The 24,025-nt window shown below is 33.2% G+C and overlaps 1 protein-coding gene across 5 annotated transcripts in view; it reads left to right on the top strand.

Annotated features, from left to right (window-relative positions):
- The first annotated feature begins 6,523 nt into the window (after positions 1–6,523).
- The window catches only part of LOC139083337 (uncharacterized), a 41,246-nt gene continuing 23,744 nt past the window's right edge, over positions 6,524–24,025 (top strand). For 2 of the 5 annotated variants that reach the window (XM_070619059.1, XM_070619060.1), the window contains exons 1-4: positions 6,538–6,684; positions 7,612–7,707; positions 8,520–8,603; positions 13,325–13,404. In XM_070619059.1, the coding sequence (XP_070475160.1) occupies positions 6,606–6,684; positions 7,612–7,707; positions 8,520–8,603; positions 13,325–13,395 (330 nt within the window). In that variant the 5' untranslated portion in view covers positions 6,538–6,605 and the 3' untranslated portion in view covers positions 13,396–13,404. Of the gene's footprint in view, positions 6,685–7,611; positions 7,708–8,519; positions 8,604–13,324; positions 13,405–13,660; positions 14,729–15,494; positions 15,564–24,025 lie in introns of those variants that run through there. The other 3 variants (XM_070619062.1, XM_070619061.1, XM_070619058.1) reach the window with 3 other exon arrangements.

Below are 24,025 nucleotides of genomic sequence, written 5' to 3'. Positions count from 1 at the left end.
AATCAAACAATCACACTCCTTGGTATCACAGGGAAAATAATAAATATAATGTTTATAGAACATTCTACATTTAAGAATATATTCAAATATTTTTTATCTTAACTCTCACAATCAGCCTGCAAAATACTTTTACCCAATTTTAGATAATTAAATAATTGAAGTAAAAATTCCATTTTTTACATAGATTGTTTGCATAAATAAACATAATAAATTAATGGCAGAAGTATGTCCCTAATTCAAAAATTCAGCTTCCAAATCTCACTCTCTTTCATCCCTTTCCACCATAAAGAGGGAAAAATAATAAAAAGCAGAGTTTAAAAAACTTTTCAAAACTATCCAGAGCCTGAATAGCAATTGATTCGTTTAGGCACTGAGCTCTCCCCTGTAATAAAAATAAAAGCAATTATAGTAAGTTATTAATTAGGAAGTCAAACAATAACATTTGTTTGTTCTTTTTTCTGTCCCCCTTCTTTTCTCCCTTCCTTAATTCAATGAACATATTTTAAAGTTCTCAATGTGCCATGCAAGGATCAGAACCAATAGTCAAGATACAGAAAAACAGGTTTCAGTCTCAATGGATCTTTTAATGTGAGATAGAAGACCGGAAGCAGCTCCACCTTTGGAATATTAAATATCTAAAAAAAGTCTACGAAGGCAACATTTATCTTTCCTATTAACTTTCTTCATTCTGCTAAATTTCTTCTTGAATATCATTATGGCACTCATCTCTTGACTTTTATTTTCTGTTTATTTATCACTACTTTCATGACACAGTCACATAAACCTAGACCTAATGAGGGGTCTGAACAATTTCGTTGCTAATAACTGCTCATTTTCCATTTTATATGCCTAATTAGCTGTTGCGCTCTGCTGAATTAGACTCCTTCTCTCTTTCTGCATTCAGGTTACATATATCTGATGTAGGAAGTCAAACTGCCTAATGCTAATTCACATCAGGCTTTCAAATTTCACCTCGATTCTTAGTGACCTTTAACAAATTTATTTTACTTGTTCTTGATCAATTTCTCACATTTTCAATACCAGCTTGGTTTTGAGGTTATTTTTTGTTTTTAAAATTTTCACTGCTACTCTTCTACCCTCTCTCTTATGGCAAGTGAGCAAAGGTTGAAAGAGACTAAAAGGTTGTGATGAGGAGAAAATGTCAAAGGCTACACTAAAGAAATTTATACCCACGTACCCACATGGTTGCATAAACACCATATCCCTAACATTGTTTATAATATCCCAAAACAGGAAACAACCAAATGTCCATCGAAAGCAGATATAGACTCTAAACTTAGAGGGTATATTGATTGAGAGTATAGCATACAAAGAAATTATAAACATTAATAGAATGAGTAAACTACAGCTGTCCACAGCAACACGGATGAATCTAACAAGCATAACACTGAATGAAAGAAGCAATGTACAGAATAATATGTTCAGTTTGATTTTATTCACATACAATAAAATTAAAACAAGCCAAAAAAAGGTAATTTAAAGAGGCATGTATAAGTTTTCATTACAAGGAAGAAGCAAGCAAATCAAAAGAATGGTACTCTAGGAAGGAGTATTATAATAGAAAAGAGGACCAGTGTAGGAGATACTCTGGGATCTAGTAATGTTTATTTTGACCTAGCTCTTATTTTATCATTACTCATCGAGCTCTCTATATATGTTTTCTGCACTTTGCTGTATATTTGTCAAATTTCACAGTGAAAACTAAAACCCTATATGATTCCCTCATTTAATTCATTATTTTTATTACCATAAAAGCTCATTTTAAAATAATGGAAGATATACAAATGCAAAGTGTTTTCATGTATATTACATCATTTGATATTAAAGCTATGACTAAAATAGCATTCTGTTATGACTTTGAACTCTGACTTCCTGGTTCCTGATTAATTCAGACTTCCCACAACACTCTAAACTGTCCACCTCTGACCCACGGTGTCTCCAGTCTGAGAATTAGGTAGGATTATAAAGAGCATTAGTTAAGATTATAGCTTTTATCCCAAGGCAACTTAGATTTCTCCTCCCCTTTACTACCTGGAAGACCCTGAGGAAATAATTATGGTTAAATTGGACAGATATCTTTTGCTGTAAAGTGCAGAAACTTAAACATTATTTTATGCATGGAAAATGTTATTTTCTAAAACAAAGAGTAGTCTACACAGCAAGTTAGATCTGCTACTTAATTAGGACCATAAAGGTTTAGAGATCAGCTATTATAAAAGTACCTTATCACCTAGAAGGAGTTGTCTTGATAGAAGGGAAGAACACCTACTGAAAGCCCAGGTATGGTGACAGCTGGGAGATGGGACCCTGCAAGGCTGATAGTCCTACTGGATGCAATATATGCCTTAAACTAGTGGCCAGCTTATGGTAATGTCCCCTAAAAGCCAGAATGCAAGGAGGTGGAAGTGGAAGTGACACTTCGTATGATTATACCAAATAAATCAATTGAACTACTCTACATGGTTCTTTCTCTTTTCTGGCCCCTGTGACTTCTTTCCGTTGTCCTTCAGATCTAAGGGTATTGAAATTTCACTGTTCTTTACCCCCAAATTTCTGCTCTGTTTTGTTTCCCTTACCCTTCACCCATGTCTTTGTAATGTGCTCCTTTGTAAATTAACTTCCTCAAATTATCTTGAATGTGCTTCTTATCTGTTGGATTCTGATAAATGAAAATGAGTCAGATATTAAGAGAAAAAAAATTCCAATTGGTTTGTGTATTTACACTATGTTCTCAGTTTTACTTCCATTCCTTTTAAATCTGATTTTCCCTAATTTATCTTTTTTCGTGTGTGTGAGGAAGACTGGCCCTGAGCTAAAATCTCTTGCTGATCTTCCTGTTTTTGCTTGAGGAATATTGTTGCTGAGCTAATATCTGTGCCGGTCTTCCTCTATTTTGTATGTGGGATGCTGCCACAGCATGGCTTGATGAGAGATGTGTACGTCCACACCCAGGATCTGAAACGTGAACCCTGGGCTGGGAAAGCAGAGCACATGAACTTAACCAGTATGCCACCAGGCCAGCACCTATCATTATTTTTTTAGTCTTAAGTCTGTTTACTTATAAACCATAAATGATGCGTATTTCAGAGTGGTGGTCAAAGTCATTATTTTTATACTATACATAAATTATAATTCAGAAATATACTTCAGCTTCTGGAGAAATGTAAACTAACTATAGTTCTGGATAGCTGACTATGCATTCAGAAGACATTCTTTTTGTTAAACAATCTCTGTATCAAGAATTATAATTACACCTAGTGCGTAGGAAAGATTCATGCCCCTAACTTATTCCTCAATCTATTACTTTTAATGAAAACATATTTTAAAAACAATCTAATTGTCATATTAATGATAGCTTTGAGATTTTTGGTAAAGCCATGATTAACATTGAATTAATTTAATTAACATTAGTATTTAAGTTATTAAAATATCATTACATCAAAAATATTATTTTCAGGGTCTGGCCCGGTGGTGCAGCAGTTAAGTTCGCACATTCCACTTCGGTGGCTCGGGTTTGCCGGTTCTGATCTGGGTGCGGTCTATGTACCACTTGTCAAGCCATGCTGTGGTAGGCGTCCCACATATAAAGCAGAGGAAGATGAGCACGGATGTTAGCTCAGGGCCAGTCTTCCTCAGCAAAAAGAGGAGGATTGGCAGCAGATGTTAGCTCAGGGCTAATCTTCCTCAAAAAAAAGAAAAAAAGAAAAAAAGAAATACATTATTTTCAATTAAAAGAGGTATCTTTACTCTACTTTGCATCCCGTGTATCTGATCTATTTATTGTGTGCTATTGATCTGTGGGTTAACTCACTCACTGAACCTATTGGTGGTTGTGAGGAAAAATAATATTTTAATACACTGTGGCTTTTAGACGGGAATTGAAATAGTGAATTTGGTAAGAAATCATATTTAAGAATCCAGTCGACAGAGATTAAGGATCTTCATTTTTTCAAATGGACATTTATTTGCTAAATCTGGCAACCCTAACTACAGTCTTAGGATAAAGGTGAACTTAAACTAAATCAGTTTTCCCCAGATTACTAAAAGGAAAATTTCCTGCTGAAATAGCTTCCCTGAAACCAGACTTCTTGTGGATTTTCAGTCTGCATTAATACCACCTCTCTGGTTAAAAGATTACCAGGCCAAGATTTTATTTTTGGGGTTTTTTTTCTGTTGGTTTTCTTTCCCAGTTTATTAAGGTATAATTGATATATCACATTCTATAAGTTTAAGATGTATGATATAATGATTTGATATGTGTATTTATTGCAAAATTATAACATAATGAGTTTAGTTAATATCAGTCCCCTCAAATCATTACACATTTTTTTCCTTGTGATGAGCACCTTTAAGATCTACTCTCTTAGCAACTTTCGAATATACAATAGAATATTGTTAAATAGTCACCATGCTGTACCTTATGTCCCCAGAATTTACTTACCTTTTCAATGGAAGTTTGTACCTTTTGACCACCTTCACCCACTTCCCCCATCCCCCATGCTCCACTCTAGCAACCACAGATCTGACCTCTGTTTCCATGAGTTTGTTTTTTCCAGATTTCACAGATAAGTGAGATCATACAGTACGTATTTGTTTGATTCTGTCTGACTTATTTCACTTACACACGCCCTCAAGTTCTGTCCATGTTATTGCAATTTGCAGGATTTCCTTTTTTTTTTTTATGGCTCAATAAAATGAATCAAGATAGAATTCAATACACAGCCATTTTTCCAAAGTATGAGAAAAAAATATATTTTTCAAACAAACAAAACCTGAGAGAAATTGGCATCTTCACTCAATAAATGAAATTGTGTTGTTTGAATCTCCTTTAGATTGTCCGAATCTGATTTTTGTTTTTGGTCTACTTGATGTATCAGCGGTATATTAAAATTTCCCCGTGATTGTGTTTTGTTTATTGCTCCCTTCTATATTTACATATCATTTATCGTTGCTATATTTTGAAGTAATATTATAAGGTTACATTAAAATTGTGATACATTATTGGTGAATTGAAACTTTTATTGTTGTTAGGAAACCCACCTTAAATACTACATTTTGCATTAAAGTGTCTTTTGTCATATATTAAGAGCTACAATTGCTTTAATTTGATTAGCACTTGCATTATATATATTTTCAGCCATTACACATTCATATCTATTAGAAGTGACTTTTGTAAATAAGATATACCATTTAAAATTTTTTAAAAACCCAGTGATAATTTTTATCTTTTTACTGGAGCATTTAGAGAGTTCACATTTACTGTTGATATATTGTATTTTTTATCAGTATCATACTTTTGTGCTTTCTATTTGTCCTACCTATTCTTGGTTTTTCCTCCTTCCTTTCTAGCTTCTTTCAGATTTATTTATTCTTCTCCTCTATGTATTCCTCTATAATTTTTGAAGTTATAATTTCTTTCCATCCTTTCAGCATTTATTCTAGAATCTAATGCATGTGCACTCAAATTATTAATGTCTGAAATTGATCATCTTTGCTTCTTCCAAGAACACTCTATGGTCTCCCAGTCAAGTTATACACTTATGCTATGAAGTTTATTTCTATTGATCAAAGGTGAGGGCAGGGGCCTCTGTGGTCACTGTGGTATGTATATCTCAGAGCACACAAGGCTGAAAATAAAATTTCACATATGCACACTGTAATCCTTTCAACGATAAAATTTAATTATGCTCATTTAAAAAAGTAGCACAAAAATGAAAAATCACATACGTAAAATAAAAATTTACCTACCAAGTTAGTCACTTAAATATTATTACATTACAGTCTTAAATTACCAGGTTAGATATACATTATTACATTACAAGCACACACATAACAACAGATTTTTTTCTACCAAACATAATATAAAATCATATTATGCAATAATTTGTACCTTTTTCCTACTTAATACATCATGGGAAATTATCCAATCAATACTTGCAGAACTCTTTTCTATATGAATGACTGTATAAGTTTTATAAGAGGAGTACATCATAACTTATTTTATTGTTTACTTTATTGATAGTTAAATTGTTCCTTTTACTTTTCTAAACAAAACATCCATTGGTCACTTGAAAAATTAGGAAAGGTTATGAATAATTATGTTAACGGCGGTTATATTGAGGGAACAGGGTTGTACGTCATTTCATTTTCTATACGACACATTCTAATATTTTTTGAATTATTTACAATGACTCTAGATATATAATCACAAAAAAGATATTTCCAAAAATCAGTATCTGTTACAATCTTATTCAAATACAAGATATCATTTATTTACATAAATATGTTCTAGTCATCGTTGTTTTTGAAAAATAACAAGCAGAGAACAAATCATTATGGTTAAATAATTTCAAACTTTATCTTTGGAAATAAAGAAGTGTTTTCTTACATAGAAGAACAACAAATTTAATCTATAGGGGCTGGATTACATTGCCTTTTATTTTCTTAAGTGAAAAAATAGTTTACATGTTAAATTTAGAGTAAACATCCTGTCTCATGTTGCAATGTTAAGAGATGTGTTTCCTTGATCCTGTCTCATTCTGACCCTCTGCTCGTCATCTGATCCATGCAACCTAATCTAAACTATGGAACCAGAGACACCGACACTGTCCAGCCCCTGTCTTGATCTTCATTCTTCGCCAGTGGAACTTCATGAAAATACAGGTAAAATCAGATACTGTTGTTATGCTAAGTAATCCATTTATTTGATGAGAAAATAATATTATAAACAACAAAGTCCACCGCCAGATACTTTTAGATGAGGAGTTGAAAATCTTTTGTCTTTATAAGTGAATTTAAGATTTTCCACTTGAAGGGGATTTAAATTTCAGACAATCATCCTTTGATAAGTAAATATTTACAAATGGATTAGATTTAACATTATTTGGAAAAATGTTATTGACTTGGTGCCTATGAGTTTTGCTTCGCTTGAACTGAAGGAGTACATGCAATATGTTGCTAAGAGAATTTTTCTACCTACTGAGAATTAGATGACAGATGATATTTTTTTCTCATGCTCCTTTTATTAAGCTTAAATGTAACTATAAGAAGGGGCAAAGATAGGTATTTAAGTTAATTTTTATCTTTCTACTCTTGCTTCTGCAACCAGTGTTACTGCTGATGGTATTGCCCATTATATTCTTAGAATTACCATTCTACACTGCTATTACTACTACTACAAGAACACTTATTGCATGTTTATTGTTTCAAGCACTCTGCTACTGACTTTATGTACATTAATTTAATCTCTATAATATATCTATGAATGAATACTGTTGTTACCTCTGTGAAGGGAACTTCATCGTGATAAAGAAATTAAGATTAAAAATGAAAAAGAACTTGCCACATTTCACAAAGTAATTAAATGACTGGGTCAATTTTAAAACTTTCTTATAGGCATAAAATGGGGCAAATTTTGTTTATGATTTCTAGCATTCTTTTTAATTATATGTTTATGTATCATACAGGTAGGTATGTATAAGTACTTGTGTATGTATATATAAATTATGTATGTGTATATAAATATATATGTATAAATATGTATGTACGTATATATAAATTATGGTTATTGCATGTATTTTTCTTTTCTAGAGTTTTGTGAGGAAGGTATAACATACACAGCAGTCAAAGTTCAAAACTCTTCAAATACTCAGAAGAGAAAAATAACTAGGATTTCGAAGTCAAAAGGTAAAAAACATTTAAAACTAGATTTCTTTTTTTGCTTGAATAATGAACTTTAATGCTTTAATGAACTAATCATAAAAATAAATATTCCTGGACTAGTCTCTGAATCAGAATTTGTCTCTTGTACCAACACTTTTTAACTAGTCTTAGAGACATAAAGTGCTCTGTTAAGAGCAAACGAAAATGAACAATGAATCACTGACGGCCACAGTGACTTACAATGATATACCATAGCCGTAGGATAAAGGCTGTTTCATATATACTCTTCTGGGTTGATATTTTACTTTTGCAAAAGGTAACTGTTCCTTTAAAGCTTCAGTATTTCTAAAAACAAAATGGAGCTTGTGAAGTATCTCATGATAAATGGACTTTTATCAAAACTGTCACAGGATATCTGTCTGGGCCAACAGTTAATGCAGGAGTTTTATTCTTAAACTAGATCTGCTACAAAGATGGAAGAAACCATTTTTTAAAAATTGGAGGAAGGTGACGAATTAAATCCCTAGGATTTGTGAAGGGATCTTTTGTGGTCTTTGTAAGGTCTCTTTAATAGAGCAACTTGTTAGTCCACAAACAACCCTTTCCTACATAAAAATATTCATATCTTCCCTGGTTGTCCCCAAATCTGCAAAACACTTTAGAGTTCCTCTCACAGACTAGGGTATATTTTCCCATGCTGTGGTGCTCCCATGAGCTTAGATTTCAATCTAATATAAGTGGGTTGAGTATTCCTGACCAAAATTCTTTCTAATCCCGACTCCTGAGTCGTCTTTCCATTGATCAGCATAGTAGCCCACTTCCCTCTCTTTGGACAGGCTCTCCATGGTGCGTTGCTGCAGGGGTATTTGCCCTCCTTTATCTAATTTTCCTCGCACTAGCTGCAATTATGACAGCTAAGGGTAAGTAATTTTCAGAACTATTTCATTAACGTGTTTTAAATCAGTACAGTATAATTTTTAAAAGCCTTTAAAATTGGTTCTAAGAATTTCCTCAAGGTATTTTTCTCATTTGTTATTTTAATTATATGATAATTTTGTCAATTCAATTTTGGAATTTTCAAGAATAGCATAGGCCCAGGTGACTTTATCAAAGATGTCAGTGGATAGCTGGGTGTTTTGATAAAAATAGAAAAGAATAGCTGCAGTCTATATTTTATCATAATGTTATTGACATTAGATTCACCAACTGAGGTGTAATAAAATGTGAAAATATTTATATAATTTACTGGTGGGATAGTTAAAAATTAACTGTAAGGGCATCAAGTCAAGTAATTTGAAAGAGAGAATTTAATAGAGGAAATAAAAGATTATGGACAGATATTCATCAAAAAATGAAGCAAAATGATCAAGGATGTTGGACTGAGCCTACACGTTGCTTGAATTCAATATGTCAATATTACAAAAAATATATAGCACTTAAAAGAATAAATCCATAAAACTCTTAGTACTATTAGCAAATCAGAAATGTGAAAAATTTCAAATACAGAAAGTAAGATATATTAGATTTAGAGGCCTGCCCGGTGGCCAAGTGGTTAAGTTCCCACACACCGCTTCGGTGGCCCAGGGTTACGCTGGTTCATATGCTGGGCACAGATGCGGCACTGCTCATCAAGCCATGCTGAGCAAGCCCACATAGCACAATCATAAGGACCTACAACTAGAATATACAGCTATGTACTGGGGGGGCGTTAGGGAGAAGAACAAGAAGAAAAATAAGAAGATTGGCAACAGATGTTAGCTCAGGTGCCAATCTTTAAAAAGAAAAAGATAGATTTATAAAACAGGAAAATAAGTGCTCAAATTGCTCAAAGCACATGGAGTAGAAATTTATTCAAAAGGCATAATTTGTCTAAAGCAATTATAATCTCAAAGATAATTATTTCAGAATATTGCAGAATATGTGATTTTTAATAGTAAACACAAAAACCTTGTTTAAGTGTATGATATCCTGCAAAGACACATATGATAATAAAGAGACCCAAGACAATGTAGAGAAATTGAATAACTATATTCTACAGATAAATAACCTAATCAAAGATGCACATCCAAACAGATAACTGACTGATAATTTTTAAGGATGAACTTGAAAATATCTTAATAACAAAAACTGACGCCAAGATAAACTGTTTAGTAGCTAGCAAAAAATGAAAGAGCCCCACCCAAATCAGTAAGATGGGCATAGCATTATTCCAAATTATCTCTGTACACAGAAAGCTATTTTAGGACAATAGACCTTACAAACATAGAAGCAAAAATTCTACATGAGAGAGCCAACATAATACACCACTGACTAAAAGAACACTACACGATGAACAAATCCTGGTTAAGATCAGAGGGGTTTGTACTGCTGTTGAGAGATTTGTCAACAGAGAGAAAAAAAAGAAATAACTACAATTAGAAGAAAACATATTTAACTTGATTAAGGATGTGTATAAGAACCTTCAGCAAATGTAATCTTTCATGATGAAAATTATTGTTTCAATAGAATCAGGAAGACAAGGATGACTGATATAATAACTATTATTCAACATTTCTTGGATGTCCTGGTCAAAAAAAAAGCCATAATGCAGGAAAACCTAGTTAGATATAAAATAAATATTAAAAATTAAATACTGAAATTATCTGCATATGATGTGCTTTCTTACCCAGATATTACAAGGAAATCTACTGGAAAAAAAAATCAGAATAAAACGAATACTTCAATAATGAAGCTGGATACAAAATTAACCAAGTTTTATTACATACTGGCAGGCGCTAATATCTAATACCTAGGTCCATCTTTTAAACCTCTTACTTGACATTTCTTCTTAGACATCTTAAAAAACACGCAGCACACTACTTTTCCAAACCTCTATCTTCCCAGCCTTGATCTTTACCAACATCCAGAAAAAAATAATATACTTTAAATATTGTTATCTTTCTTGGCACTTGATATCTAGTGAAATGAACCTGAGAGTCATCTGTGTTACCTAACTACCACTGATTATCTCAATTTAGTGAGTTAGTACACTTCTCTACATTTGCATTACTATCTATCTAATGCAAGATAATAATCACTCTCTCTCTTTTATCTATCTACTCTACTAGCCTCTAACTTCATCCACCCTTGACTTCTTCCAGTCTATTTCCAGAGTAGCTTCTTCAAAATATAAATTTCATAAACTCACCATAACTTTACTATTAGCTTCTTAGTAATTTAAATTCAATATAAATTTAAAAATCCTTAACATAGTTTATAAAGTCCTTCCTTGCGTGGTCCATAGATTTCTACCCCTGCTAGTGCTACATACATTCTCACACTCTAAGCTCCAGCCATAGTTGTTGCCCTTTAGTTCACTGAATGATTTATGGTTAGAGTTACAGTGTAACATCATAAAAACAAGGATAATTTTAAGAATGAGAGTTGATGTTGTTAATAATTACTCTGGGACAACAAGCATAAATCAGGACTTCTCTGGGCAGATTGGTCTGAATTGTGACTTTATCTGTGATCCCTTTTCTACAGGGCATATGCATAAACTATTCCTTTGACCTGAAGCATCCTTCCTTCTACTTTTCTCAGGATAACTAAATCCTAGCGTAATTAATTATCTCAGAATAATCAATATTCTTTTATAATTAGACAAAATATCTCTATTACAATATCTTATGTACCATTTATTTGTAGCATCTTTCACAATCCCACATGTATAATTCTTCATGTGGTTGTTTATTCAATGTCTGTCTCTCCCATTAGATTGTTAGCTTCATTATCACAAAGCCCATGTCTGTATTTGCTCTACATATAATCTTTGCTTCAAATACTATGTTGACACCTTACAGATACTTAGTGAATATTTTTGATTAAATAAATTCATAAACTTAACAATTGATATGGCTTATATGAAAGAGATTATAATACTTTACTAAAAGGCATAAAGAAAGGCATTAATGAATTGAGTATATATTAAATGTACCTTGGTGGAAAGACTAAGGTTTACGTGATTCCAATGCAAATGCATTTTCATGATAAGTTACTTGTAAATTATACATAAAAGTAAAAATGCCTGAGATTAACAAAATACATATTGAAATATATTAACAAGAGAAGTAGGGATCTAGGCTTTCCAGGTGCCAAAATAGTCTATAAGCTATAGGTAATTGAAGGGAGATCTTGGATATCATAAGTGAATCATGGATGAATAAACTTATGACATAAATGGAGGATAAAGCCTGTAAATAAACAAGAATGTTCTTGGGTAGAAAATTTAGTCGAGCATAGCTTGCTTACTCAATGGTGGCTTAAGATTTGGTTTCTTATTTTAAAGAAGATAGAGAAGATGTAGGTCCATGTTCAACTGCATCAGAACAGTGACTAGAAGCATCCATCTTAGGAGAATATGTTTAAAATATGGAATGATCAATTTAGGGAACAAACATGGAAGACTGCAAGTGTGAGGAAATGGAAAGTTGATGATAATATGTTCTTTTCTTTACACTGATTCATCATAAGACATATTGAATTTTAATACTGTAAGTGGTCTGATTAGGAAATGACCCAGCAATATTTGTTACATTTATTCCAATGAGTCCAGCAGTGAATTTGGAACTCAAACTGGAGTAATGTGGTCCAGAGAATTTAAAGTCACGTTGATATAAAAAGATCTAAAATCATGTTGTACTTGACCAAATTGAAACCCTATGTCCAATAACAAGTTCCATGATTGTATAACTGAACTGGGATCAGATCTTGGTAAAGCAGGTACGCAGGAATCTTTTCTCTCCAATTCATATGAGGTCTCCAGAATCTCTTAGAAGTAACCATAGATCATTCAGACTTAAGTAAATTCAAGCTAGAAACATTCCATTCACTCATTTTTTTTAAAATTCAAGTTGTGCCATCTGGTGTGCCAGATCCTTCCAAATAAAACAAAACACATCGGTGTGAAGTGATGTGGATTAAAGGTTTTGTATTTGAATATAGAAATAGAGCTGTTAAAAAATGGCCAAATTTTGTAAAAACTTAATTGTAATGAGTTTGAATTTTAGCATATAAACGATTGAGAGTCTCTGAACATGGTTGAAAGGGTAACATTATTCAAGCTGTGCATTGGGGTTGAAGCATTTTGAGGGAACTATTGTAAAGTGAGAACTAGAGAGTTTACAGAATATTATACTACCTCTACATAAAAACAACAAAAATTTGAATAGGGAAAGTGTTATGATACTGTGAAGAAGGGAACATATATATGAAGCATTGAAATGATGGAATAAATAGTACTTTGTGACTGATTGGATGTGTGCTATGTCAAAGATATTTGCCTCAAAGATAGCTTAGGTCATTACGTCCTGATTGTCCAAGTTTACGAACTACTGAGAATGGTATCAATCAGATGTTGAAACTTGCAATTATTAAAGCACCAGTTATTAACTCATAAATATACTTTATAAGTAAAAGTTCATACTTTATTATCAGTTACTTGCAAATAACTTAAAATTCATTCCTCATTTAATAATAAAAAAATGAATGGATAAATTATATTTAAGAAATTTTAGATTTCTATTTTACTTGCTGTCTCAAATGTTTGAAAGTAATAATAGTATTAAAACATATTTTCTTTTGCAAATTTTATGAATTTCAGTTCATTGTCTAGAAGAGACTTTAAAGGAGTTGAATATATCAGATACAACTACATATTGCAAATTGAAGTAGCAAAAAAAGGTATGTATTGCATTGCAATGGGAATCTTGGTATCACATGCAAGCTATTTAAATTTAGATATATATATATACACATACAATTAATAAACATGAGATCAAAGTTAGATAACTATGGCGCATGTACAAAAATTCTCATATATAAAGACTTCTCTCTAACTTAGGGAGGATAATTGCAAATAATAATGCAAAAATTATAATACACGGAGTGACTTTGTGTGATGAAATTATCTTCATACATGTACTTTTTGTCTGTCAAGGTAACTGGTCGTTCTCTGAAGAAAATTTGTATTTTATTTCTGCTGAAAATAAAATTTTGTCAGCAAGAAAATTGTTCTGAAGCACATCTACAGTCTTATCAAGACAAATAGCAAGGAATAATTGGAAGTATGGCATAATATTCATCCCTATCTTTTTTATATGGAAGATAATTATAAATAGAGATTTTTAATATCTTGGGTTCATTCAAGCATGCTACACTCAACATATTATAATTGGAAATCTCTTAATCCCAAAAGATCAAGATATGGATTTAAAATGATTATGTTATTTTTAAATTTTCAGTATATTTGTATATAGAAGTAAATACTAACATATAAAACTTTCTGACCTTGGTAAACAAATGGGGGGAAAACAACATAGGACGTACAAACCAAAGGGAATCTGGTCACAATTGGCACCTAAAAAATTACCAACATTCATTGATTGCTTCTAACATTCCTGGTTCTACTTCAGTGATTACGTGTATTAAAGCATACACTGCCCCAATAATCCTATAAGACAGTACTATCATTATTTTTGTCATACTAATAAAGAAACTGAGGCCCAGAAAGTGTGAGAAATTTTTCCCAGGTTGTATAGCTAGTAACAATTAGAACCAAGATTTAAACCAAAGTAGTCTTACTCTAGAGATCATGAGCATAACCATTATGTATGCTGACCCCAGAACAATGAATCATATCAAACCAAGTTGTAAGAATGTTGCTTCTTTGGTAATAGTCAGGGCTGCTCATGCAAGCAGATTTACATTTTTCTCCTCTGGATGTATCTTTCAGCAAGAAACAAATGAGAAAAAGAACTTTCAAGAATCAAATACCATAATAATTTTTCATAAGGAATGACTATTTTTATACTAATTATTTTTTGGAATATGAAAAAAAGATTAATAGAAGTGATTTTTTCCCCTTAGTAGACTGTAGCAAGCCTAAAGAATAGAGGTCTCCTACGTTTTAGTTCTCTTCCACTTTGTGGCTGTTGTTTCTATACTGTTTCTTCTTTTACATTGTATTCAAGTTCTGTTATTGCCTTTAATAAAGATTTCAATCCATATCAGTGATGGTAAATTTATGGCATATATACTGACAATTTCCATACGATGCTCTTGGAAGGTACTCCTTATAATTACAACATTCTTCCCTACTGAGGCTGGACTCCACGTTGAATAATTTTCAACAAAGCACACCTGAAAGTTTTTGCCCATTGCCTTGCTTTCGTCTTGTATACATACTGTTTCAAACTGGACTTGTATGTACAGATCACCAGTCAAATCTCCCAGGAAGAGCAAGTAAAAATATATATAAAAACAGTAATCAGTTACTAAGGCAATGTCTCCTAATGATCTATTACCTCAAAATTTGCTTTTGTAAATCACAGTTTACCCGTAACTTTTAGTAGAAGAACTCATGTCTGTGAATGTTCCAAAACTGATAGAAGACAACAAACTAAGTATTGACAAAGCCTTGTGAACCCCAGTAGGGTGAACAAAATGAAAACAAAGTTACGTATATCATATGTAATTGCTGAAAACCAGACCAAAAATAAAAGCTGAAAGGCAGGCAGAGAAAAACAGAATTTACCTTCAAAGGAAAAATTGGCAGCTAACATAAAAAGAAGAAAACATGAAAGCCATATGATTACTGAAAGACTAGTGCCATACTAAAATTCTATTCCCAGAGACAAGATGCTAACTATATGAGAATGATATGAGTATATAATCATATTTCATAGGTGAAATAAAGGTAATTTAAGATAGGTAGAAGAAAAGAATTAATTTCTTTGGACTCCACTAAGGATATACACTATAATGTTCTTTAGGTGTAAGAATATGATCCCAAATGGAACCTCAGGATAAAGGGCAATTCAAGATGAAGGGCAATGAAATAGGTAAATATGGGTGTAAATGTAAATGGATAGCGATTACATACAACCATAATATTAACGGTTTTAAATTGCATAAAATTAAAGTACACTTTAAGTGTTGCAATTACATCAAAAGGGAGAGACATGGAGTTATTAAAATGGCTAGGAAGAGATCAAGCAACCTTTTATATTGGACATTAAATCAAAGATGCATGTTAGAATTTTAAGGATAAGCACCAAAATCATAACAAAATATTACATAACTATGAGAATATTGGAGGAATATATCTCTATTAATGGAACAATAATAATTTAATGGAGTAATTCTTAACAGAACAATATATAATGCAGTCAATGAAGTAGAAGAATTCATATCAGGATCATTCTTGGACAAAGATGCTGAGGGTTGCAGGAGTTTAAGCATGATCTTCAGCTTTATCTCCTGAGTTCTTTCTGGATATTCAGGGGCCCATAAAGTACTGAAGAAGGATATTGGAGAAGGAATGAATGATTCCAATCACGAAAGTGGAAGCATCTCTAAATGCTTCCGAGTCAGTTTTCTTGTGTTCCATTTTCCTATCAACTACTCTCACCTGCAGACTAATTTCATTTACCTTTGTCCATTGGTCCTTTTCCTAAAAACTATTTAGGTTCCCTTGGCTTCTTAATAATTCTTACAGATTCACTTATCTAAGTATATGCTATATATATATATATATATATATATATATATATATATATATATATGATTTGGAAACCCATAATATATTTTTTCAATCTCTTTTTCTAAAAAAATAGCCATGTGGTTTTGTGTGAGGAAGCCACATTAAAGAGCCTCATCGTTGTCATTCCCTCCCGATTTATTTTAATCTCAAATGAAGGTCCAAAATAAATTTCTGAGGTCAATTTTGCTCTATTTCCTCCCCTTAAGATACATATGTCTCTGTAAGAACTAGTTTGTCCCCATGTGGAACTGATAGTATATGATTGTTCCAAATGTTTCAATGGCTGAGATTTCAAGCATATTTATTATCTTAATTTCCATTACATTTTTTTAAAATAAATTTATTTAAACCAAAAACAAAAACAAAAACAATTCACTCATTTCTCCCACTCATCATCCCCTGCCTCTGGCAAGCACCAAATTGTTCTATTCATCAGTGAGCTTGGTTTATAAATGTAGATATAGATTAGATATAGATACATAGATTAGATATAGATTAGATATAGATACATAGATTAGATTTATATATAAAGATAGATATAGATGTATTTTAGTTTCCAAATGTAAGAGAAATCATATCGTATTCGTCTTTCTCTGTCTGACTTATTTCTCTTCGTATAATGCCCTTAAGGTCCATCCATGTTGTAGCAAATGGCAAGATTTCATTCTTTTTTAAGGCTAAACAATATTCCATTATACATATATATATATATACAAAATGTGTATATATATATATATATATATATATCACACTTTCTTTATCCATTCGTCCATTGATAGACACTTAGGTTGTCTCCATATATTGACTATTGTAAATAATGCTGCAGTGAAGATGGGGATGCACATATCTTTTCAAGCTGGTGTTTTCATTTGCTTCAGATCAATACTCAGAAGTGGAATTGCTGGATCATATGGTAGTTCTATTTTTAACTTCTTGAGGAAGCTTCACACTTCTTTCCATAGGGGCTGCACTAATTTACATTCCAACCAATAGTGCACAAGGGTTCCCTTTTTTCTACATCTTTGCTGACACTTGTTTTTTCAAGTCTTTTTGATAATAGCCAGTCTAACAGGTGTGAGGTCATATCTCATTGTGGTTTTGATTTGCATTTCTCTGAAGATTAATGATGTAGAGCATCTTTTCATGTACCTCTTGACCATCTGTATGTATTCTTTGGAAAAATGGCCATTTGAGTCTTTTGCCCGATTTTTAATCAGATTGTTTGGGGTATTTTGCTATTGGGTTATATGAGTTCCTTATAGATTTGGATATTAGCCCCTTACCAGATATAGGATTTGCAAATATTTTCTCCCATGCAGAAGGTTGCCTATTCATTTTGTTGATGGTTTATATTGCTGTGCAGAAGCTTTTTCATTTGATGTAGTCCCATTTGTTTACATTTTTACTTTTGTTGCTGTTGCTTTTGCTTTTGGTGTCAGATTCAAAAAATCATCACAAAGACTTATGTCAAATACCATATCACCTATGTTTTCTTCTAGGAGTTTTGTGGTTTCAGGTCTTATGTTCAAGTATTTAACCCATTTTGAGTCAATTTTTGTGTAAAATGTAAGATAGGAGTTCAGTTTCATTCTTTTTCATGTGGCTATAGAATTTTCAACACCATTTTTTTAAGAGACTGCCCTTTCACCCATGTATACTCTTGGATCCTTTGTCATAAATTAATTGACCATATAGGTGTGGGTTTATTTCTGGGCTGTCTATTCTGTTCCATTGATCTATGTGTCAGTGTTTATGCCAATACCATACTGTTCTAATTACTATAGTTTTGCAATATGCTTTGAAATCAGTGAGCCTGATGGCTCCAGCTTTGTTGTTCTTTATCAAGATTTCTTTGGCTATGCAAGGTCTTCTGTGGTTCCATACAATTTTTATGACTATTTGTTTTCATCCTAAGTGGATGTTGAATTTTGTCAAATGCTTTTCAACATCTATTAAGATGATCATATGATTTTTATCCTTCATTTTATTAATGCAGTGTATAACATTGATTGATTTGGGGACGTTAAACCATCCTCGCATCCCTGGAATAACTCCTACTCAACCGTGGTGCATGATTCTTTGAAACTCCTGTTGAGTTTTGTTTCCTAATATTTTGTGAAGGATTTTGCATCTATGTTCATTAGGGATTTTAGCCTGTAATTTTCTTTTCTTATGGCATCCTTGTCTGGTTTTGGTATCAGGGTAATGCTGGCCTCATAAAATGAGTTTGGCAGAGTTTCTTCCATTTTTATTTTTTAGAAGAGTTTGAGAAGGGTTGGTATTATTTCTTCTTTGAATGTTTGGTAGAATTCACCAGTGAAACTGTCTGGTTCTGGACTTTTGTTTGTTGTGAGATTTTTGATTGCTAATTCAATCCCCTTACTAGTAGTCAGTCTATTCAGATTTCCCATTTCATTAGCATCCAGTGTTGCTAAGTAGTAGAAACAAATTTATCCATTTCTTCTAGGTTGTCCAATTTGTTAGTGTATAATTGTTCATATACACTTGAAAGGGCAGTCTCTTAAAAAAATGGTGTTGAAAATTCTATAGCCACATGAAAAAGAATGAAACTGAACTCCTATCTTACATTTTACACAAAAATTGACTCAAAATGGGTTAAATACTTGAACATAAGACCTGAAACCACAAAACTCCTAGAAGAAAACATAGGTGATAGTAGTCTCATGATTCTTCATATTTCTGTGGTACCAGCTGTAACAACTCCTCTTTCATTTCTGATTTTATTTATTTGAGTACTTCCCCTCTGGTAACCACCAATCTGTTCTCTGAATCTATGAGCTTGTTTTTGTTTTTGTTTTGTTTGTTTGTTTTGTTTTGTTAGATTCCACACATGAGTGAAATCATACAGTATTTGTCTTTCTCCATCTGACTTATTTTGCTGAGCATAATACCCTCAAGGTCCATCCATGTTGTCACAAATGGCAAGATTTCATTCTTTTTTATGGCTGAGTAGTATTCTGGTGTGTGTGTGTGTGTGTGTGTGGGTGGGTGTGGGTGTGTGTGCACGAGCATGCACTCACGCAAATGTGTGTAGATATATATATATATATATATATATGCGTGTGTGTGTGTGTATATACATATATATCACATCTTCCTTATCCATTCATCCATCAATGTACACTTAGGTTGTTTCCATGTCTTGGCTATTGTAAATAAGGCTGCATTAAGCATAGGGGTGCATATACATCTTTTTAGATTATTGTTTTTGTGTTTTTGAATAAATACCCAGAAGTGGAATTGCTTGGGCATATGGTAGTTCTACTCTTAAGTTTTTGAGGAATCTCCATACTGTTTTCCATAGCAGCTTCACCAATTTACATTCCCATCAACAGTGTATAAGGGCTCCCTTTTCTCCACATTCTTTCCAAAACTTGTCATTTATTGTCTTTTTGATAATAGCCATTCTAACATGTGAGGTGATATCTCATTGTGGTTTTGATTTGCATTTACCTAATAACTAGTGATATTGAACTTCTTTTCATGATATCTGTTTCCTTCCCCGGATTAGGGAAGTTTTCAACCATTATTTCTTCAAATAAATTTTCTGGTCCTTTCTCTCTCTCTTCTCCTTTGGGACTCCTATAATGTGAATGTTAGCCCACTTGAGGTTATCCCAATGGTGCCTTAAGTTATCTTCATTTTCTTTTCTTTTTTTTTTCTTTTTTGCTGCTCCGTCTGGGTGAGTCTTATTGCTTTGTCTTCCAGGTCACTGATAGGATCTTCAGTTTCATCCAGTCTGCGGTTGAAGCTCTCTAGCATATTTTTCATTTTAGTTATTGTATTCTTCAGCATTGTAACTTCTGTTTGGAACTTTCTTATATTTTCCATCTCTTTTTCGAAGATCTCACTGTGTTCATCCATTCTTCTTCTGAGTTCAGGAAGCATCTTTATGACCATTACCTTGAACTCTTTATCAGGTAGATTGCTAATCTCCATTTCATTAATTTTTTTTCTGATGTTTTGTCTTATTCTTTCATTTGGAACATATTCTTTTGTCTCCTCATTTCGTCTTATCCTCTGTGTTTGTCTCTATGTATTAGACAAATTAAGTGCCTCTAGCAGACTTGTATAAATGTCACTTGAGGCCCTTAAGCACAATCCCCTCTGACTACCAGAGCTAGGCGCTAAAGGATTGTCCGCTGTGTGGTCTGCTTGTGCCCGTTGGCTCTGGTAGGGTCATGAAAGTAGCATGCGAGGGCAGGGCTCCTCACCTTTCATGTCTATTGGTCTCATGCACAGGCAGCATGGTGCTGGGGGGCAGGGCTGTTCCCCCTTAAAAATGGTGCCTACCAGTTTTCTATCCTAAGAGAGAGTCCCAACAGACTTTCGCCACTCTTGCAGCTGCTTTAAGATTAACAAGTGACTCTCCTTCACGTATGGTCAAGGCTCTTTCAAACTGATGCTTTTTGCGCTGGGTCCAGTGGTGAGTGGGTCTGTGTGTGAGCCCTTTAAGAATGGGATCCTCATTCTCTCTAGTCCTATGTTTCTCTTGAATGTAAGCCCCATTGGTTTTCAAGGCCAGAAATTTTTGTGGTCTCATCTGTCTAGTGTAGGACCCAAGGGGTAGGGTGCCTGGTGTGGGGTACAAACCCTTTGATCCTCAGGAAGAAGCTCCATTGATTGATTGATTGATTGATTTGCGATCCCTCCCAATTGTGGCTTACCATGCCAGGGGTGGGGTTTTTAGCATGATCATGTCTCTGCCTCTCTTACCGGTCTCAGTGTGGCCCCTTTAAACTTTTATGTGTAACAAATGTTCTGCTAGTTCTAGGATTCTTTTTAGAGGGATTTTTTCCATATGTAGCTGTATATGTGTTGTGTTTGTGAGAGGAGGTGAGGTTAGGATCTTCTTATGCCACCATCTTGAGCCTCTTGAGACATCTAGTTTTTTGAGGTAGGCCTTTATTGTTATGAACTTCTCTCTTAGAACTGCTTTTCTGCATGCCAAAAATTTTGGTATGTAACATTTTTTTTTCATTTGTTTCAAGGTATTGTTTGATTACTCGTTTGATTTCTTCTTTTTTGACCCAATCTTGTTCAGTAGCATGCTATTAATTAATTAATGTCTAGTTTCAAAGCATTGTGGTTGAAAAAGATGCTTAATATGATTTCAGTCCTCTTAAAATTAAGACTTGTTTTGTAGTCTGACATAAGATCTATCTTGGAAAATATTTCATGTGTACCTGAGAAGAATGTGTATTCTGTTGCTTTTGGTTGGAATGTTTGGTAAATATCTATTAAGTCTATCTGGTCCAATGTGTCATTTAAGGCTGATCTTTCCTTTTGATTTTCTGTCTGGATGATCTATCCATTGATGTAAGTGGGGTATTAAAGTGTCCTACTATTATTATATTGTTATCTATTTCTTCTTTTAGATCTGTTAATATTTGCTTTTTATATTTAGGTGCTTCTTTGTAGGGTGCAAAAATATTTACAAACGTATCTTATTATTGTATTGGCCCTTTTATCATTATGTAATGCCCTTCTTTGTCTCTTATTATAGTCTATTTTAAGTCTATTTTGTCTGATATAAGTATAGCTACTCAACCTTTCTTTTGGTTTCCATTTGCATGGAATACTTTTTTCCATGCTTACACTTTTAGTCTGTGTGTGTCCTTACATCTAAAGTGAGTCTCTTGTAGCCAATATATAGATATGCCTTGTTTTTTTTAATACATTCAGCCACTCTGTCTTTTTTTTTTTCTTTCAGGAAGATTACCCCTGAGCTAATATCTGCCACCAATCTTCCTCTTTTTGCTGAGGAAGATTGGCCATGAGCTAACATCTGTGCCCATCTTGCTCTATTTTATATGTGGGATGCCTGCCACAACATGGCTTGATAAGTGGTGTTTAGGTCCATACATGGGATCCAAACCCCAGGCTGCTGAACCCTGAGCCACCACAGTGGAACATGAGAACTTAACCACTGCACCACCAGGCTGGCCCTCTGTGTCTTTTGATGGCAGAATTTAGCCCTTTAACATTTAATGTAATTATAGATGGGTATGTGTTTGTTGCCACTTTTTAAATTGTTTTATGGTCATTTTTGTAGTTCCTCTGTGTTCTGTTCCTTTCATCATTTCTTGCTCTCTTCTTTTGTGCTTTGATGACTTTCATTAGTTACATTCTTAAATTCCTTTTGCTTTATCTTTAGTGTATTTACTATAGGTTTTTGCTTTGTAGTTATCATGAGGCTTACATATAAAAACTTGTATCTATAACCATCTAGTTTATGTTGATAACATCTTAAGTTTGAGCCCATTGTGAAGTTTCACATTATTACTCTTCTATTCCCAAGTTTTATGTTTTCGATGTCACATTTTAAATTTTTTTATCTGTGTAGTCCTTAACTAATTATTGTAATCATGAATGCTTTTACTACATTTGTCTTTTAACCTTCACACTAGCTTTACAAGTAATTAATCTGCAACTTTTACTATATGTTTATCTTTACAATGAGATTTATCATTTCACGTGTGTTCTTGTTACTAATTATTACCCTTTATATTAAGCTTAAAAAAGTCTCTTCAACATTTTTTTATGGCTAATTTAGTGGTGAAGAACTCCTTTAGTTTTTGCTTCTCTGGAAAACTCTTTATCTCACCTTAATTTCTGAATGATAACTTTGCTGGGTGGAGTATTCTTGGTTGGAACTTATTTTCTTTCAGCATGTTGAATATATCTGTCTTGAAAAGTTTCTTTTGAAAAATCTGCCAATAGTATCGTAGGGGTTCTCTTGTATTTAATAAGTTGGGGTCTTTTTCTTACTTCTTTTAATATTCTCTCCTCATCTTTAACTTTTGACATTTTAATTATAATGAGTCTTGGTGTGAGTCTCTTTGGGTTCCTCCTATTTGGAACTCTCTGGGCTTCCCGGAACTGGATGTCTGTTTCTTTCCCCAGGTTAGGAAAGTTTTCAGCCATTATTCCTTTAAATAAGGTTTTTGCACTTTTCTCTCTCTTCTCCTTCTGGGAGCCCTGTGATATGAATGCTAATCTGTATGATGTTGTCTCATAAGTCCCTTAAGCTATCTTTATCTTTTTCATTCTTTTTTCTTCTTGGTGCTCTGACTGTGTAAGTCCCACTGTCTTGTCTTTGAATTAACTGACCCTTTCTTCTCTTTCATCTAGTCTGTTATTGACCCCCTCTAGTTTATTTTCCTGTGCAGTTATTATATTCTTCAGCTCTGTGACTTCTATTTGGTACTTTCTTATATTTTCCTTCTTTGTTGAAGTTCTCATTGTGTTCACTCGTTCTTCTCCCCAGTTTGATGAGCATTTTATGACCATTACTTTGAACTCTTTAATAGGTAACTTATTGATTTCCATTTCATTATTGTTTTCTTCCTAAGGTTTTATCTTGTTCTTTTATTTGGAATATATCCCTTTGTTTCTTCATTTTGCTTGACTCCCTGTGTTGGTTTCTATATAGTAGATGAAATAACCAGCTCTTCCAGTCTTGAAGAAGAAGGCTTGTGTAGGAGATGAAACATATCATTCAACCCTTCCTCAGTTCTTGGTTGTCTTGTAAACCTTTGTGCTTGTTCAAGCAGTCTATTATATTTTAATAGCTCCCAGTAGTAGAGGATGTGCCAAGACTGTCAGTTTCCCAAACAAGATGATCTCAGCACCTAGATTCAGGGTGACTGGAAGGCAGACTCTCAGGCATCAGCTTTTAACAGTGGGTATATATATATATATATATATATATATATATATATATATATATATACAGTC

The sequence above is a fragment of the Equus przewalskii genome, chromosome 5 (assembly GCF_037783145.1).
Source record: "Equus przewalskii isolate Varuska chromosome 5, EquPr2, whole genome shotgun sequence".
Taxonomy (NCBI): domain Eukaryota; kingdom Metazoa; phylum Chordata; class Mammalia; order Perissodactyla; family Equidae; genus Equus; species Equus przewalskii.
Note: the sequence above shows the minus strand (reverse complement) of the source record. Positions and strands in the feature narration are given on the sequence as shown.